The sequence below is a fragment of the Synchiropus splendidus genome, chromosome 14 (genome assembly GCF_027744825.2).
Source record: "Synchiropus splendidus isolate RoL2022-P1 chromosome 14, RoL_Sspl_1.0, whole genome shotgun sequence".
Classification (NCBI taxonomy): Eukaryota; Metazoa; Chordata; class Actinopteri; order Syngnathiformes; family Callionymidae; genus Synchiropus; species Synchiropus splendidus.
Genome location: NC_071347.1, coordinates 5,687,822 through 5,701,433, shown reverse-complemented (window position 1 = coordinate 5,701,433; position 13,612 = coordinate 5,687,822). Strand labels below are relative to the sequence as shown.

Here is a 13,612-nt window from a genome sequence, read left to right as displayed (position 1 = left end):
AAGGAAATATGAAGTGTATATACATGCATCATCACAGTGAGCTTATGTTCAGCCAGATCCCCCTCCCTTTGCTCACGACTCACACCAAGTGCAGCTAACACCTCATGAGAGCTGGAGGGAAAGGGGAACTATGAAAAGGTGGTCGTATTCTTTTGCCAGTGGCTACAGAAATCCCCTATATTTTTATGGGCACTGCATCATTATTGTGAGGCGGGGTGTTGGCGCCACCTGCTGGTGAGCATGTGAAGCGGCACAGTCCTGCTGAGTTTTCCAGACAGAGTAGCAATGGCGCCCTGACAGGGCAGCAAGATGACCTCCCAGAAGACAGGGGGCGCTGTCAGAAACGCAGCACGTTGCGGCTGCAGCCCCTCCACAGTCCTCCTGAACGTGTGTTTCCTCCGCAGGCACCGGCAAGAGCAGACGACAGAGCATGCTGTTTTAGAGTTTCTGGACTGTAGTTGTTTTTTTGTTTTTTACTCGGGGACGAACCTCATGCTGTGGGGGCAGTGACCTCAGATGGATGTTGGCGTGAAGCATCTTCATCATCACCACCTTCATCTTCCCGCCTGGGTGCTTGTCCACGGTGAGACCCCGCCCCCCTGCAGGTTTGGCCGGAACTGGGCCCTGGAATAGACGTTTATATACTGTACATCTATATTTATTAAGAAGAGAATTTGCTGCTACACCTGACTACTGTCTAGAATCTAACTGGCTCAGTCACTTTAATGAGTTCATGCAATGTGTATAGACTTTTTTTTTCTTTTGAAGTGGTGATATTTTTAGTGTTTGTTTTTGTCATCGTCTCCATTTCACACATGAATCCGAGCTGGGACACGCGCGCGCGCGTGCGGACGCCTTTGTAACTGAAACGGAGGCTGCGGAAACATGAGCTCACTCGCCAGGGTTTATCATTCCATAATGAGTCAAGAAGAAGAGCAGCACCGGCAGCGGAGGAGTGGAACCGGTCTGTGAGTCACTGGCCTGGTTGTGAAAGAAAAACACCTGACTCAGTCCAAGATTATTTTATTAGCCTGCCTTTTTTTTTATAGAACAATAGTCTTCAAAGTTCAGGTCATGGGGTTGTCATGTCACTTTTTTTTCCACCAATGAGATTCATCACCAGTGGTGCGTTCACTGACCAAGAGATTTATAAACCTTAGAGCGATCACAGTTCCGTTTTAACAAACCCAGAGAAGGATTTTCTGAATGGTGTCACCGAGTTTTTGGGACTTTGACGCTGCAGTTTTCACAAAGGAAGAAGTCACAAAGCTAATCTTCCTTTCTTATTTTACCGTGATGAAGGACACACAGACCATCGGATTCTGATCATCATTTGTTTTCACCACTTCCTGTCTGTTACGAAGAAAGAGCTGCCCCAGTCTGGATCCTCGTCTCCGTCCACTGTACAAACTGACCCCTTACTTTAGGACCGCCTGCGTCGTGTTGCATGGCCGCCATGTTGTGCGAGGAAACCGCCGCCGCCGCCGCCCGTCTCCTGCGCCAGGGCGCTCTCGTCCCGCCCTTCGTGAAACTGAGTCTAACAGTGTTACTTTTGTATCATATTCTTTAACTTCATTTGTGGATAATTGTTATCGTTGTGGGACTTGAGTGCAGAGATCCTCCCAAACCGTTTCTTTTTCCAGAGTAAAAGAAAAGTTGAACCACACCAGCTCTCGACTCTTCTGTTGAGCATTCAATGCTTTTATTGAAAATGACATTCACAATACAAAAGATACAGAATACAAACTGTAGACCGCGTCCAGTATAAAAAAAGAGAACATTACACATGTTTAAGTTTTTTCATCAATCTGAAATCTTGTCTTCATTAAAAATATTTTTGAGAAACAGAACAGAACAACAAGGCACAGCCGGTACTATCAGAGAAGCATAGTGCATAGAAGTATATGCAGAGGCGGCGTTCACATGGACAGGGGGCCGTCACGATCGCAGCAGTGAGAGGCCTGTCATGTCGGTTTAACCTCCTGCAGCTCCCTGTGGTGCTGCGGCGGGTGGGACAGGTCGGAGAAGTTCATGTCCAGTACAAGTGAAGACTAAAGCGCAATGCAATATTTTTCTACATTAAATACGCATTTTGCAGCCACCTTTACATTTCTTTAAGGTTCTTGGTTCATAACCTGTTTCTTTCACAAGATCAATTTCAATTTCCTTTATCACATTAGCCATAACATTACGACCACCAGCAGCAGACGTAAATAAACAAGGGATCATAATGTAATGGTCCATCCAGAAAATGGATCAAATATTTAAACATGACGAAGGCTACTATAACTTTAATCTCTTCTACTCATGACGCCACTACAGCAACACTACTGGGACACAGATATTTCTAGTTATTGTTACTGATGCAGAAGGAAAGGCAGGGTTCAGAAACCCTTCCACCACTTGTATTTCCTTATTTCACTGCCATCAAGTTGGCGAAATGAAGGTACAGCAAGGCAGTTGTGGAATTTCAATATGGTGTTGCCATGGTGATGTCCTCAGTGCAACGATGGGATTCTTTTGAGGCAATTTTTTATCCTCCCGCTCAGCGAACGCCACATGAGTGTGACGGTTTTCCCGTCTTTGCTAACCACAAGTGATGAGTTTGACCCAAGTCAACGAAAAAGCTGTGAAGCCGCCATACTCCTGTGGTGATGGCGCACCTGTCCAGGTGAATGTAGCTGCTAACACGGTAGAAAAGAGAGATTACAACAACAACAACAAAGCTCAGATGTGCGGCCGGCAGGAATAAGAGGCCGGCCACAGGTCGCCGCTGCCCATCCTGGACAGACGGAGTAGAAATGTGCTGTAAGTTTGTCACAAAAAGACCACGTCGTCTCAGAGACGGCGTAGCGTCATGGCTTCATCTTCTTTTTTTTTTTTTTTTTTTTAATTTCTCTTCCACCAAGTGCTTTCAACCAGCGGAACGCGCAGCAACTCAAGTGCAAAACAAGTGAGGTCACATACTGTTGCTGAGGACGCCGCTGATGAAACATGTCAACATGAGATGCATGGAGACGGTCCACAGACCAGGATCAGGATTTGTGGCTGGTGGGGGACAGGAGCAGGGAGGAGGGGCTTCCTTCCAGGTTTGGCAGGGGGACAGGCATGTGTCCGTTGATAATGCTGGGGAACTGCAGAGGAAGAGAAAGGAGCAGAGAGTTAGTCGGCGCGGCTTTTCCGCTGAGGAACCGTGGCTTTGTCACCGCTCGGGTTTCCGGGCTCATTGTGCCTCTTCCTTCTGGTCTCTGTCTCCCTGCGCCTCCGGAGGCAGCCGTCAGTGTTGTTTGTGCGCAGAGAATCCGGTACCATGTGTGTGCGCGTGTGTGTGTGAGAGCTGCTTTCAAACCGGTCCGCCCAGTTCAGACCGGCTCCCCAGGGCTCAAACAGGAAGTGTTCACAGGATTTCCTCTCCAGCGCTGAAACCGGACACCTCAGCTGGACCTGCTGACTGACCGACACCGGCCACTCGAAACCTCACCAGTCTCACCACTCGACTAACTACAACTCGTAGCAGGTCATCCTCAAACTTGAGTCGGACTGACTGGTGGGTGACAGGTGAGGAGGCTCCGCCACTGTCAGAAATGCTCCTGCACCTTGGAGTTAGTCGGCCTCAACAGAAAAAGAAGCGAGTCATCATGATTGTCACCGCATCCCTGTATGAGCTTCAGTTTGAAAACTCAAAACCAAATTCTTTGACATGACACCATCTCCACAGAGCTTCGTGACCAACGCCTGACCTCAGGAGTAGAGATCAACGCCGTCAGACTAGAGAACTACCCAGTCAGAAGATCTATCCTTCTGAAAAAGAGCTCTTAGATGCTGTTGGGCCCAGTCACTAGCCAGTCTCTCTCAGAAGGTACATTCCCATCAGCCTTGAGAAGCCCAGTCTTGTTTCAGATCAGGAAACAGCAGGGAGAGCGCGCTTCCAGAGGCCTCCTCATAGATGCAGCCAAAGGTGAAAGCTCCACTTTAAATCCAATCTGGACCTCCTTCGCTCCTGGGTGTGAGTCAAAGACACTGCTCATATCTCTCTGCGACATCCTCAGTCACCAGAGGGAACTTCTCTTCACCCCCAGCCAGACTGACCACTGGTGAGTTGCAAGGATCCGTTTTAGGTCATATTCTATTTCCAGTCCATAAGCCACCTCACGGGCAAATCCTCCAGCTGCACCACGCAGCCGTCCACTGCTATGTGGGAGACACACGGTCCGTTGTCCAAAAACAGAAGTCACAGCTGAAATCTTGTCGTCATATTTCATGTGCATGTATATATATATATAAGTATATATAAGTATATTAGTTTTTTGTAATTAATAACACAATTTTTCATCAGTTTTTCCCTTGAAAAGGAATAGCAGAGTAAATAAAAAGGTGGAGGACCAGCACCTGAACAGGAGCCAGTTTCAGAGCAGGGGCCAGGTACTTGGAGACTGTAATGGCTCCCTCTGTGAGGCACCACTTCCTGTTTCCAGGGCTATGAGTGAGGTGCAGCTCATAAATGAGACAATGACACAAGGCGCCTGTGGGTGTCAGTAGAGCGCATGTATCTATAGAGATTGGATTTTCACGCTTCCTGACTTCAGTGCTGTTTGCAGGAGCTGAGAGGAAAAAGTCACATAAAGATTACAAACTCTAAAGTGACATTGCAAATGAGGTAAAGGCAGAGCTCGTGGTTCATCTGCTCACTCTCACCACCCACCATCCCACGTTTTGGGAATTACATGACCTTGAGCTGACCCCTGTATCTAGAACCTCGTCTTGTCTGAGCTCCAAGTCTCTTGACACTGGTTTGAATCCCAAGGAGACTCCTGTGTCTTCAGGGCAAGACATCAATCCAGGCACATCTGTCCGGCCAGGTCATGCTGCGTGGCCTGTGTCCACATGTGGAAGGCTCAACTAAAGACAGAACGGATTAAAAGTGTATAAAAATGTTGAGCCTCCATGATGACGGTGTTCAAGGTTCAACCTTGTTCAGATCCTGACTTCCTGCTCTAGCAGTGTCACTTCCAGACTGCTCCTGAGACCGTGGCCCGACTGTTTAACACTTCATGAAGATGAAAGTGAGACTGGCATGTCAACAGGATGGAAGCAGACGAGCAGGTAGAAAGTGAACGTGAGGATGGCATCATCAGCACAAGATCACGGCACGAGAAGTTTGAACAAGGGGAGGAGAACGCGCCGCCGGAGAAGGAGGAGGAGGGCGAGAAGTGAGACGGACTGAATCACTCCTGTTTGATGTTCCAGCGACATTTACACAAGAGCGTGCTTTTTATTTGCCTCTGTCTCCGACCTTTCATGACCTCTGGAACGCTCCTGTGTTTTGGCTCCGAATACAGGCAACTGATTTGCAGATTAGAATAAGAGTTCACTTCCTGGAGTCACGTGCCGAGTGATGCAGTCGTCGACTGCAGGACAGAAGTGTGTTGAAAATGTGCCTGCGAGCTGATGTGTGAAAATAATGTTGGATTCGTGTGGTTCGTATTCCGCCCAACAGCACACCATCACGAGGATGACGTCGCCGCTCGGGAATTTGTGAGCTCAAAGACGCAGTGGCAGAACCGTCGGCTCTGAGGCTTGAGCGAGTCTCACCTGGAAGAGGGAGCTGTGGCCCTGCAGCCGGGCCGGGCTGAGCGGGGCCACGGGGCTGAGGCTGCTCCAGAAGTGGATTCCTGACAGGAGCGGACTGTGGGCCAGCAGCAGACCGGAGGGCGTCTGTGAGGGAGAGGAGGAGAAAGAGAGAGAGAGGAGAGTGAGGGCACCACGCAGCTAATAAAAACCATGCAGTGAAAGCTAAACGGACGGTTTTTGGCGTTTGGAAAAACAAACTGAAGGAGCAGGAAGGAAGTCTGTGGTTTCTCCCCTGGAATAGCGGGGTGACGTCGGGAGAGGAGCGGGGACGGTGGGGGATGTTGTTGATTGGAACGCCAGCTCCAGAGCAAACATATGAAATCAATTTCTCCTGCTCTCCCCTGGTCGCCACCCCTCCCCTTCCCCCGCCTTTCCTCTGTGTCACCTCAGAGAAGTGAGCCAGTGTTGTGGAGCCACCCGACTGGTTATTAATGGAATTATTGGAGCATATGGCACCACTTAGGGCCCCTTCCGCCACTCGCAGGTCCGACCGGCCCAGTCGGCCCTTCATCTCCTGGGTCTTTTTTTTTTTTGCGCTCATCCGACGTTTTATAAGACGACGACAAGCAGAGAGGGGAAGACTCGCGACACCGCACCCAGCTCAGATGCCGACTTCAGACATCACTCGTCCAACATCAGACCAAGACTCCTGAACATCAACCATGACCGCACGCACTAAACAGCCTCACTAAATATTTGGTTTAAGTTTGCCATCTTTCACAGCAGGAGTGAGGAAGAACTGTGACAAGTCGTCCCCACCGTTTGAACAGTCACACTCCAACGCAAAACTGACATTCTGCTTCTTATTTCTATGTAGACCGTTCCTTTGTTCATGACTCGATCGTGAAAAAAAAAAAGGAACTGAACTCGGCTGTGTCCAAGACAACCACCACATCACGCTATAGACCACCAGGTGATGACATCACTGTAGAAGCCAGTTGTGTACCTCGCTTATTGCCTGTTTAATAATGTACAAAACGCTGAATAAAACTAGATCAACATCCTGGACGTGTTCAAAGGATTCAAACTCGCACAATAACACAACAAATTAAGCAAACATCAAAAAGTAAAATGATGTCTCAGAGAAAACTACAATTTTAAGAGCAAATTTTTGGTATGGTCAACTGCAGATATAATATATAATAATATAATATAATAAAACAGACAGAGAGACAGAGAAACAGATAGACAGACAGAGAAACGGACAGAGAAACAGATAGACAGACAGAGAAACAGATAGACAGACAGAAACAGACAAACAGACAGACAAACAGAGCGACACAAATGTGCAACTACTGCGCAACACTTGACATGAATTATTGCTAAACAAAAACATGATACAACAGCAGCTCTGAAAGTAACTCAACAGTCCTGACGCTAACAAGGAGAAGTCTTGAGTCGCCCTAGCAACACGCGCATTGTGATGAAACGGTCAAAACAGTGAGGGAGAAACCGGACGGATGACAAGTCGTTTAATCATCTTACTAAGTGAAAAAGTGCATGCAGAAGGGGTTTCCAAACAGTGTCTCCTGCTGACGTCTGAGTCAGACTGGAGCAGCGGTGACATCACCCAGCACTGGACCGACGGAAGTTGATATCAGCAATCTGTTTCCCAGGAACTGGCTCTGATATTAGTGGCATGAGTGGTGAGCAAATATGGAGCAAAGTGGATCTGAACATGATTTGAAGTCTTCATTCACCTACACGCCGGCCTGTCACACCCTAGAGAAGAGCTGAAGCATGCTAACACTAAGCTAAAATGAAAGATGGTTTCATTTTAATATATAATATTGGGTCCGAAGACTTTCCTGTCATGTCTTGAAGGGGTGGAGTGTGAAGCTCACCTGTGCAGTGAAGAACGCTGGAGTGAGCGAGCCAGACGGCAGTGCGGGGCTGTTGAGGGCGATGGAGCCGATGTCACTTCCTGCCAGCAGCAGGGACGGCGCTGAGATCTCCAGCCCTTTAGGCTTTTTGCTTTTAGGTGGGAGTCCATCTCCGTGGTTACTACTAGTGGAGCTGCTGCGCCCACTGCTGCTGCTGCTCCTCTTCTCAGGGGGGTGCAGGGCTCGCTCCCGGTGTCCGGAGGAAAGGTTGAGGGGCTGGGCGCTCTGGTCAGAGTCCTCCTCCTGCTCCTGCTCCTCTTTGACTGCAGGACTCCAGCTCTGGCTGGGCTGGGACTGAGGGGGCGTCGGGGAGTGAGGTGGGAGGTTGGCCGGCCTGGCGTATGACTCCAGAGCGGCGGGCGATGCACTCCTCTCGTTGGCGCCGAAGCGGATGACGGAGCGCGATTCCTCCTGCCGCTCCCTGAGAGCCCGCAGCAGCTTGGACTGAGTGTGCAGGGAGCTGATGCTGAAGGAGGAGTAGAGGCCGGAGCGCAGGTAGTCATTCCGACACTGCTGAGCCTCCAGAGCAGCCAGCGACCTCCTCTGCGCCTCCTCCTCCTCCTCTGTCTCCTCCTCCTCTTCCTCCTCCTCCACCTCCAGCTCGGGGGCCTCCTCCTCCGGCGGGGGAAACCTGCCCGAGGCCAGAGCCATCTCCACGGTCTGGGGGTCCATCTTCAGGATCTCAGGGAAGGACACAAACTTGTAGACAAACTTCTGTCCAATCACCTTCTTGATGATGTTCTGCAGAAACACACACACACAAGGACGTTTTAACACCCTACTTTTGTTTCCACGACAGGTCACCTTAACCATCCCTCGTCTAAAAGCTGAACAATGTTACCAGTTTTATCAAAGGTGGACGTCAAGGACACCTGCTGAGGAGCATCTGAGCATGTTAGAGACGAATGAGACGCCACAGGTGGCTGCCTACTCTGACCTCACTCGCTCTATATTTCACAGTATTTCTGGCTCCGTTATCTTCCCGTGACTTTAATTCATTGATAACCTGAAGCCACATGACATCAGTTTAAACCACTGACTCGACCAGTCTTTAAACGTTTCTCCACAGCCGGAGGAAAACACTTCACAAAGCATGTCAACATTCGAAGACTGTCATTCAAATGTCTGTTGATTTTTCCAGAGGTCACAACACTGATCGGTTCAAATCGGAGGAGCTCCGCTTTCCTCCCACATGGGGGGAACACTTTTGGTCGACGGTTCTGACGGCAGCTTGGAAGCCAATGCCTCGTGAGTCAGGTCACCCCGTAAAGCATGATAGATAGAGAAACTAGACATATTCTCTCTCTCTAACATGTTCAGAGGGGAAGGAATTGTGTGCTTGCTAGTTTAGCTTAGTCAATAGCAGTGACTCAACATCTGGGTCACAGTAAGAGAGACTGTGCAGGGAAGCACTGAAGCACCAAAACAGATACAGAGTCTGTGGAGTGTGAGCGTGGCGCGCCAGCCGTGAGTGTTTACCTTGTCGTAGTAGTAGCGCAGCGCTCGGCTCAGCTTGTCGTAGTTCATGTTGGTCTTGTTCTTGCGCAGCCCCCACAGCTTTGCCACTTCCTCCGACTTCAGGAGCTTGAACTCGCCGTCCGTGGACGTCCAGCAGATCAGGTGTTTGTGACTCTGGTCCAGCAGCAGCTGCAGCAGAAACTGCCACAGGGTGATGGCGCTGTCCATACCTCCAGAGGAGAACAAGGGTTAGACCCTCTTTCACCCACTGTCCCTCTCACACTTCAGTCCCTCAAAGTGGATTGTGTTTGGTGTTCGAGGCTCATTTCCAGGTCTGTTGACTCTGGCTCTGACAACATGCAGGAGCCTACCACGGCCTGCTCCCCGCCAGACTGTGATGTCAGAGTGGCCGCCACCTTCCTCACATCTGGAGCCACATCTCTTCCCGTCTTGTGCGAGGAAGAGCTGATGAATAGAGGTGTGTGTGTCTTCCAGTGCGTAGCGTAATGTTGCAGCCGCAGAGGAAAAAAAAACAAGGAGGAACAACAGCTCAAGCCAGAAGTATGCTGCGGTTCAACCTGGCCCTCTCTCCACAGGAAGTGAGACGGCCCGGGGTGGGTTATTCCTCTAATAGAGGAATGTGCTGCCTGGCAGCTCCAGTCTGTCTGCTCGCAGAGGCACCCGCAGGACAGACGGGTAACACCACCGTGCTGGAACAATTAAATACAATTGAATTGGCAAATATTTGATAAGTGAGTCATCGGACTTTCATCGGGGGGAAAAAAAGTCTTGTTTACTGTCTTGGTTGTAAAAAGCTCGGCCGCTGCTGAGGCTTTGAGACAGAGATCGACAAGTTAATACCTAACAGCTAAAATCTTCACGGTTGGCTCCATTAATGTCTTGTTTAAGTAGCAACACACCTCAAAAACCATACTCTTTCATATAATCCAAAAACTTATAAAACAGTGTTAAGAGTTTTTAGGACACTATTGATGGTACAGATTACTGCAGATTTAGACAAGTACTGGAGAGAAAAGTCAGGCAGACTAGTGCGTATACTAGTCCTCACCAAGAGGAAATGATATCTCCAGCTCTTGTTCACTAGTGAGGGGATAACAGGCACAAGACTGTTCTTCAGAATTAAAGCAGTGAAAGTGGTGATGGAGGAGGGAGGAGAGGAGGGCAGACTGAGATTAGACATCTGAGAATTCAGCTTTCCTAAAATGACAACGTTCCAGGCAAGAAGCACAAACACACTGACCCTTTAACTCCATCCTGCCCCGGTACCGAGCAGGAGGAGAGAGAGAGAGATAGAGAAGACCGGACTCATTTCCGACACACACTCTCCCCCGAGTTTTCTATCTGTCATGTGAAACCACAAACCTGTCAGAGTCAGGACTTCCTTCTATTCTACTTCCAAGGACAAATGGAGAGTCCAGAGGAGATCCCACAGCAGGGGGACGTTTCCACCAGTTCACCACACTTCCCACCACGGCGGGTCGGGTCAAAAGATCACCACACTGTCCACCCAACACTCTTCAGATGGACTTTCGACTGAGCACCATTACAGCACGTCAACAGTCACACACCCAAACTGTGCAAACGTGAGCTACACAGTGTCAATAGAGTTTGATTTGAATGCTTGTTTGTGCTTTCTGATGAGATCAGGAAGTCGATTTTGTATCACCCTTATCTATGGACTGGAGGTCGAGCTGCCAAAGAACACGTCACTTTATACAGATTTGTAAGCAGTTCATTTAAAAGAACAAATATTTCAAAATATAGAGCAGAATTTTGAAGTCAGGATTATTTTCATTGAAAATTTAAAGATGCAACTTCTAAGTGTTCAAATGAGGGGAGTTTTGAAAGACAAATAAAAGTGTTCAATTCAGTAACATTTATTATAGAACTGAATTTGTCTTACAATTTCAATAATGCTTAACAGAGATTTGTCCCAAAGATTATGTTGAAAGAAAAAAAGAAGAAAAGAAAAATATGATCTTGAGAATTGAAAAACACTAAAAGTCAGATATGCAAATGTTAATTAACATTACAGTGTATCATCAAGGTCAAGACAAAAAACAGCATCAAATGCTGATGAAAAAGACACAAAAATTGTAATATTAAAATAATAATTCAAAATGTACAGCATCAATTCTAGAGTGAAGTATTGCTACAGCTGTTAAAAATGTAATTCTACTTGTTTATTGATGCATAATATTTCAAACTTTGGTTTTGAATGCTCAAAAAAAGTCACCTTGACACCATAACCAAGCCATGAGCCAAGAGATGTGAAATCCCAATAGGACCTAATGACAATTCCTGAGGGACACCAAAGGTCAAGCTATGGAGATGTCAACAATGGCGGTGTGTTTTATAAAGAATTTGATCAGTGAGGCAGAAGGTGGAGAGCAGAACTAGCCACATCTGCACCAACACAAAGGAACCAAGTGATGTGACCGACTGTCACCTTTGGCAAACAGGATGTAGAAACCTCAGCAGATACTCCAACAGTCCGGGTGACGAGCGCGCGGCCGCGGCGGACATGGCACTCGCCTTTCTAGGAATATCACAGGGACATTGTGGTGGTTTCGGTTCGGGATGCTCAGCACAAAGACGCGCAGTGTGTTGGCTGAACGGAAACTCCTAATGAGATTAGATGCTGTGTGTGTGTGTGTGTGTGTGTGCAGACATTACTTAGCCATGACTAAAGCAGCTCTCTCTTCCTGCTGGCTGGAAAACGCAACAGCGGCCCGAAACAAAAGCATCTGCAAACATCTAGAAGCCCCTTCTGCTAAACTTCGAGCCGCTACCATCCACGCACTCGCGTTCAGCACCGGAAGCGAGGAGCCTTCGCACTTTTTAACTCGGTGTCAACACCAGCCCAGACACGGGCGGGCGAAACACGGCGAACACAAACTCACCGCGCGGCTCCACGTCGAACGAAGTTAGTGTGTTGGTGGTTTTTACCTGCGACGTTGTTCTCTCTGCGTGGAAGTTCTACGGTTCTGCCGGACCGTGTTTTTCCATGCTTGCTGTGGCTCGACACGACTGAGCTGGACTGAAATCGGATCCTGGACTTTTTCTCTTTCTGAGCAGGAAGTTGGAGCAGCAGACACAGAGCCGGCTCACTTCCTCTCCCCGACCATTCCCCAGGCGCTCTGCCGTCTGTGTAAACACACACACTGCTGCTGCTGCTGCTCCCTCCTCTGCTCTGCTGCCCGCTGACGGCCGGTACCAGAAACTCCCACCGTCCGTGAAGTGACATCACTAGTCCACGGTCAGAGCGTTGAGTTCAGGTGCCTCGTTGCCTGAAGTGTTGCAACAACAAACCTCTTCTCTATGTGTGTAAAAAAAGTGAAGACAAGAAAAACATATTGATAGATAAATAGATAAGACTTTGGAGTCACTCAGTATTCGAGCTTCATAATCAAAACGAGTTGACAACGACAAAAACAAGCAAGATAGTTGCAAACGTGAGACTATTTCGTTGGAAATAATGTTAAAAGAAAATACATGTTTTATTTATTTAGTGTAACGAATTGGACTGGGTAATTACAATAAATTGAAAATAAAACAAGTTTTTAATGGCATGTCTATAGTAACACTGATGCTATTAATATGAGAACAAAAAGAAAAAAACACAACAATAACAAGAATAAGACACATGGGAAGCAAAGGTGCTCTTCAAGCACAGTAGCATAATATGGGGCGCAGAATGTAAAGTTTTTTTTTTCGGCAGAAATCTTTGGCAATATTTTCACAGATTTAGCAAATATTTGTTACATTTCAGACATTACACTTTAATGTTACATTCCATTGTTTCATCTCTGTAAGTGTTAAAAGTTAATGCTAAATCTAAATATTAAATCTAAATCTAAGGATAAATCTAGAATCCTGCCCTTCTCATGGAACACTGATTGAATCTCTGTATGATTTGTGTTTTGTTTATTTCAGTGATTCAGTGTAACCTAGATGCCTTATGTCCTTAAATTGACTTTTGAAGGCCTTCAGTTCACCTTCTATACATGAAAGATGCATGAATCAAACTTCACCCGGCAAAAACACGTAGGTTAAAACTTTGTTGCTAGTAACAATAGTTAACAAAATGTAAGACAAAAACATTACTCTCTCACATTTCACGCAGATAAACGTCAAACTTCACACACGCAGTTCACTAAATAGGTAATATAAAATAATATGGGTCAAGAAATAAAGTGTCGAAGGTCTAACAATACTATTAAACCATGAAATGAATCAATTGTTAATGTCCGCACAGATGAGGGTCAAGCTGCACATGGAATTATGGCGCACAGCGCCTCCCACGGCTATGAACTGCTACTGTCGCACTTTCTCTTGTCAGCGTCTACCGTGAACGGCCACTAGAGGACGCTGTCGGATTTAAAAGGGTGTTCATTCAACACTGAATTAATTAATGAATACAATTGAAAGTGCGCGTATCTAAACTGGCAAAAAAATCTTACAAGTTGTCCCTAAAATAAATGACGCCATTTCATTTTGTCTAGATGTTTAAAACTGAATTAAACTGAAAAAGCACCCCACAAGTTTGATCTGAAGTTTCTTCTGCAAAACAGTGACTTTACATAGAGTCGCACAGATGCAAGCCTCCAAATGCTTCA

At 47.3% G+C, this 13,612-nt stretch overlaps 2 protein-coding genes across 3 annotated transcripts in view; one reads left to right on the top strand and one right to left on the bottom strand.

Moving 5' to 3' along the window:
- Positions 1–1,953, top strand: part of LOC128770423 (cyclin-dependent kinase 17-like) — a 33,689-nt gene extending 31,736 nt beyond the window's left edge. The window contains exon 18 of one of the 2 annotated variants that reach the window (XM_053884852.1): positions 405–1,953. In XM_053884852.1, the coding sequence (XP_053740827.1) occupies positions 405–442 (38 nt within the window). In that variant the 3' untranslated portion in view covers positions 443–1,953. The remainder of the gene's footprint in view (positions 1–404) is intronic. The other variant, XM_053884853.1, reaches the window with a different exon arrangement.
- LOC128770425 (ETS domain-containing protein Elk-3-like) lies at positions 1,167–12,235 on the bottom strand. The gene is made up of 5 exons (XM_053884854.1): positions 11,943–12,235; positions 8,994–9,202; positions 7,476–8,255; positions 5,593–5,715; positions 1,167–3,134 (listed from the first exon to the last, which is right to left on the bottom strand). The coding sequence occupies exons 2-5, from the start codon at positions 9,198–9,200 to the stop codon at positions 3,036–3,038; spliced, it is 1,209 nt and encodes a 402-aa protein (XP_053740829.1). The 5' UTR covers positions 9,201–9,202; positions 11,943–12,235; the 3' UTR covers positions 1,167–3,035.
- Positions 12,236–13,612: the final 1,377 nt, after the last annotated feature.